This window comes from Myotis davidii, unplaced genomic scaffold (assembly GCF_000327345.1).
Source record: "Myotis davidii unplaced genomic scaffold, ASM32734v1 scaffold54, whole genome shotgun sequence".
Classification (NCBI taxonomy): Eukaryota; Metazoa; Chordata; class Mammalia; order Chiroptera; family Vespertilionidae; genus Myotis; species Myotis davidii.
The window spans coordinates 4,495,876-4,501,429 of record NW_006287915.1 but is presented as its reverse complement, the minus strand read 5'-3'; the positions used below and the strand labels follow the sequence as shown (position 1 = coordinate 4,501,429).

General features: G+C 37.5%; 1 protein-coding gene across 1 annotated transcript in view; it reads left to right on the top strand.

The window, feature by feature from the left end:
- The window catches only part of RAB21 (RAB21, member RAS oncogene family), a 32,906-nt gene that overhangs the window by 18,501 nt on the left and 8,851 nt on the right, over positions 1-5,554 (top strand). Inside the window, exon 5 of the mRNA XM_006759753.2 lies at positions 94-157. Within this exon, the coding sequence (XP_006759816.1) occupies positions 94-157 (64 nt within the window). The remainder of the gene's footprint in view (positions 1-93; positions 158-5,554) is intronic.

The window sequence follows — 5,554 nt, the reverse complement described above, 5'->3', positions numbered from 1 at the left end:
GCTGAGGTATTTTGACATTGTTGAATTTTGGAGTGTTGTAATGATAGTTTTGTAACAGAATTTGTTTTAATATTAATTCTTTTATATACACAGGTAAAAAACTGGGTCAAAGAATTGCGGAAAATGTTGGGAAATGAAATCTGTTTATGTATAGTTGGTAAGCATCATTACTTTTTAAAAATCTCCTTTGTTTTCTTAATGCTTTATAAAGAATAGTAAACCAGTAATTCTCATTTTAAAATTATATGAGAAAAGAAGAATGGCATTTTAATGTATAATGTTTTAGAATAATTTAGTATTTGGAATTACTCTTTTTTTAAAATATATTTTATTGATTTTTCACAGAGCGGAAGGGAGAGAGATAGAGAGCTAGAAACATCGATGAGAGAGAAACATCGATCAGCTGCCTCCTGCACATCTCCTACTGAGGATGTGCCTGCAACCCAGGTACATGCCCTTGACCGGAATCGAACCTGGGACCTTTCAGTCTGCAGGCCGACGCTCTATCCACTGAGCCAAACCGGTTTCGGCTGGAATTACTCTTGTAGGAGATTCAAACTCTGTACCTCACGGAATGCCTTGGGGAACAAATGGGAAGCTAAACATGTAAGGCTGTAAGTCCCCAGCCTTGTTTCAATTGGACTTTTACCTTTTCACCATAAGATTTTATTTAGAAATAAGTTCAGGAACTGAAATTAAAACCAATTTACTTAAGCTAGTGTTCGTATTCTCTACATTTAACTATATACATTTTTTAAAATCCTCATCTAAGAGCATGCTTAGAGAGAGGGTGGGAGGGATAGATGCTACATGTTAGGCTACATGGCAGGAATGTTTGAGAACTGAACACTGAGATAGTAGGGATATAGGACTTTCGGGCCAAAGTTGCAGCTAATCATTAATGTGTTTGGCCTGGCTTTGTGTGGCATATGGGACTTGCTGGGGGTAGAAGTGGCTATGATTATTAACAAATGAATATTTGAGTATTTAGAATTGGGATTATCTCTTGGAAGAGAGAAAGAAATGGCTAATATATACTCAAAGAAGTCTCAAGAGCTTGTTACTTGATGAAGTTATAAAGTAACATTTTTAAAAAACTGGGTAAATAAGCTTATGAATCTTAAGCTCAATTAATGTAAACTGTATATTCTTCATGTTCATATTATAAGACGGTTTAGGAATATTGTGTCTGGTAGCTTACTACTTCAATAGGGTAAAATATTCATATTTAATGTTATATACTGTTTATTAATGATTGGTATAAAGTATAAAAAGATCACTCTTTTCTATTAGCAAATGTGACATGGGATTTTAATTGTTCTTCAGAGTTGGAAGAATTTAGAGAGCCCATTTATCACAAAAGGAAAAATTGCACAGTTAATGAAGCCATATTACCAATACCTTAGAAGCCCCACCTGTCCTTCTTTCTCATCCCCTCACTACCCAGCTGCCTTCTCCTCACCATCTTCTACTGCCAAACACTATCTGAACTTTTTACTTCATGGACTAGTTTTTTTTTTTAATTTTATATAAGTGTAATCATAGAGAATGAACTCTTTTGTGTCTGATTTCTTGGACTTTACATTATGTTTGCAAGATTTCTCTGCATTCTTGTATATAGATGTAGTTCATTTTATTCTCTTTGCTATCTAATACTTTATCCTGTTGAACATTCTACAGTTTATCCTTTTGCTATTGATGAACATTTGCATTATTTTTTTTCACCTAGTGATGTTCATTCTATTCTCTGTAGTAGTTCTTTTCTAAGAATTACATATTTGTTATTTATTATTCCAGTAGCTCAGTATTATTAATAGTAAGTAGTTCTTTTGTTTTATTACTAAATTCAAAATAATAATACCTCACAAGATTGTGGTGAAGATTAGATATGATTTGAAGAACACTTAGGATAGTGAAGGCATTGGACAAATATTTGTTCCTTTTCCTGAACATAAGACAACCTTTCAAACCTTTAAATCCTGTTTGGATAGTTCACTTACAGTCTTACATTCTGGGTTTTCAACTTTTTTTATTGGTCTAATTTCCAAACATTTTCATCATTCTAATTATTTTTTATGGGTTTATTTCAATGTATCAGTGTGTCTCCTATGCTTAAAATGAACCCTAGAATCTAACATTATTGAGCCAGTGTATACTTACATGGCTCTCTTTTTTTATAAATTCTCACTGTCCTTCTACTAACATTGCCCAAGAATGTATACACTTTTTAGCCATGTCAGGTCAGTGTCTCTTTTATATAGATTAGAGATAACAAAACTCTGAATTCCTTTTTATAAATATTGCTCTTTTGTCAGTCTTTTCCCATCTTGTTCTTCTATAATTGTTATTTAAGCCTAAGAATAGGAATTTCAACTTATCTTATGTTTCTGAATAGATTAAATTAGATACTGAGCCTTTTAGGTCTTTAGGCCTCTGATAATTTGTTAACCAATAATAGAGAACCACATACTTCACTGGCAGAGACTTTTTCCCCTGCTAGGTTTTAATTAATCCATTGATTACATCCTATTTGCTCTATTTGATAGTATTTTGGTTTTAGCCTGCCCTTAACATTTGTATGTTTGTTAAATGTTTATTATTTTTATTTTTACTACTTTTTAAATATTTTTTTAAAGAGAGAGATGAAGGGAGAGGGAGAGAGAGAAACATAGTTGTGAGAGCAAAACATCAATAGGCTGTCTCTTGCATGCTCCCAACCAGGGTTCTAGCCCAAAACTCAGGAATGTGCCCTTACCAGGAATTGAGCCAGCAACCTTTCCATGCATGAATGACACCCAACCAACTGAGCCATGCCTGCCAGTCCCAAATATTTATTATGACTAGAGGCCTGGTGCATGAAATTTGTGCATGGGTGGGGGGGGTCCCTCAACCCAGCCTGCACCCTCTCCAATCTGGGACCCCTCAGGGGTTGTCCAACTGCCTCTCGCAATCCGGGACCGCTGGCTCCTAACCGCTAGCCTGCCTGATTGCCCCTAACCACCTCTGCCTGTCTGTCTGCCTGATCGCCTCTAACTTCTCCCTTACCAGCCTGATCGCCCCTAACTTCTCCCCTACCGGCCTGATCACCCCTAACTGCTCCACTGCTGGCCTGATCGCCCCTAACCACCTCTGCCTTGCCCCGCACCCGGGACCCAGGATTCCCTCCTCCGGCCGGTCGCAGACACCTGGGACCCGGGCTTCCTTCCCTCTGCCTGGCCACAGGCACCCAGGATCCAGGCTGGCTTTTCCTGGGCCAGCTGTAGCTGCAGGGGACTATGGGTGGGTGGCTTTGCCCAGGCCGCAGCCACAGGTGCCCAGGACCGCGGGGCGGTAGCTTGTCCCTCTCCCGGGCCCCAGCCCCAGCCTCTGGCCCCCCGGGACCATGGGGCGGGTGGCTTGTCCCTCTCCCGGCCGCAGCCTGGCTGGTCCCCACTCCTCTCGAGAGCTCATTTGTGCCTGGCTGGTCCCCCCTTCCTCTTTTCCCAGTGTTGAGTGTCTGAGCCATTATGGCATGATGGCATGAGGGCGTGATGACCATTTGCATATTAGCTCTTTATTATATAGGATAAGTTATTTATTGAGTGCCAGGTACTTTTCTAAGAACTACATATTTATTATTTCATTTACGCCTCCTGACAATACTGCAAGGGAGGTATTGTGGCCATTTCTATTTTACACCTGAGGAAATGGACTTGGAGAGCTTGATACTTTCCAAAATACTAGCTAGTTGGAGGTAGACCTGGGATTTTAAGTAGGATCTGTCTGTTACTTCAAGCCCATATTCTTAATCAAAATTATATATTGCTTACTATGAACCAGGCTTTGGGAATTGTGTAGTGAACAAGTGAACAAAATAGATAATGCCTTTGTTTTCTCAGAGTTTATTGTGTAAGGAGAGAGAAAAAACAAGTGATTATATATTATGATAAATGCTATGAAGGATGGAGTACTACAGAGTGCTGTGATAGCTCAGAAGGAAACATAACTAAATTTAGGGAGTCAAGGATTAGGGGAAGATTTTCTAGAGCATTGGATTAACTAAGTTAGCTAGATGGAACCAGCAGGGTGGTTGTAGAAAGTATCTATCATGGGCTTTAACTCTCTCATAACAGGATTGATTTTCCATATGATTATTCATTGTAATGAATATGGCTAATATTAATAACTACTCTTTATTGAACATGTACTGTATGCTAAGCTTAGTACATATATCATATTTTCACATCAGCCCTGCAAAGTTTGTTAACTATATTTGTACAAAGTGAGACTAAGAGACTTTAAGTAATTTGCCTGAAATCTTATAGCCATGAAATGAGCCTGGATTTAACAAATTTTCTTCGGATTTCAAAGGCTTTTGAAAGCTGCTTATTACTAGACCAGATACCATCCAATTTAAGCAAAATATGGTTCTAGCTCTTTTTAGGCCCTCTGCTCTTCAGTCAAATAGGTGTTTTTAAAGAAGATAAAGTTTTTACTGTTCTTAACACGGTGGCTCTTTTTCCTCCCTCTCCAGTAGCTTTAGCCAATTTTTTTTTAATCTTTCTAGTACTGTACTTTCAAGTAGGTGTTTTTATCCTTGTTTTCAGGTATTTAAGCCTATTAGACAGTTTCCTGTTAGCTGTGCCATCGTATTAAAGCAGATATGAGCCTTAAAGCCTAATCCTTTAGCTGTCTTGCTTTTAAAAGAATATAGAACTAAAAAGGTTTTGAGCTTTCGAAAGGTATGCATTGCTAACAGGCAGTTTTCTGTGATTTAGTCTGTGCTTACCCAATCCATTATGAACACTGATTGTTCAAAGAAATAGTAGTTATTTCATAGAAGGATTTAAAAACTTTTGTTTAAAATAGTAAGTAAGCCAAAACCGGTTTGGCTTGGTGGATAGAGCGTCGGCCTGTGGACTGAAAGGTCCCAGGTTCGATTCCGGTCAAGGGCATATACCTTGGTTGCAGGCACATCCCCAGTAGGAGGTGTGCAGGAGGCAGCTGGTCGATGTTTCTCTCTCATCGATGTTTCTAACTATCCCTCTCCCTTCCTCTCTGTAAAAAAATCAATAAAATATATTTAAAAAATAAAATAAAATAGTAAGTAATTAAAATAGCTATTTTAATAACTGGGTTTATTAAAGTTAGTTAAGTTTAAAATGTTACTAAAAAATAAAACTGAGTAATTTCCCCCAAGTAATCATTTGAGGCAGTACTCTCTTTATTCTCATTTTTTAAAAATATATATTGATAATTCAGATGGAATTTGGGGAAAAATAAGGGGGGAGGGCAAAAAGATCTAGGAAAAAACCCATCTAGGGTTTTAGTTAATTGGAACAAAGGTCTTGCTTCCTCTAGGAGGCAATCTTGTTTTACCTTTTTAAGAGTGGCAGAGTATTGTGCCTTTGTTTATTGGAACCACTGGCCACTAGGTGGTGCTTTTTGCATTCTTATAACATAAATAAAACTTTTCTTTGGTGACTGTTGAATATATTGGCTATAATATTCAGCAAATTAAAATTTTTATTGAAAAAGTTTAATGTAGGAAATTAGAACTAATATTTATTTTCCT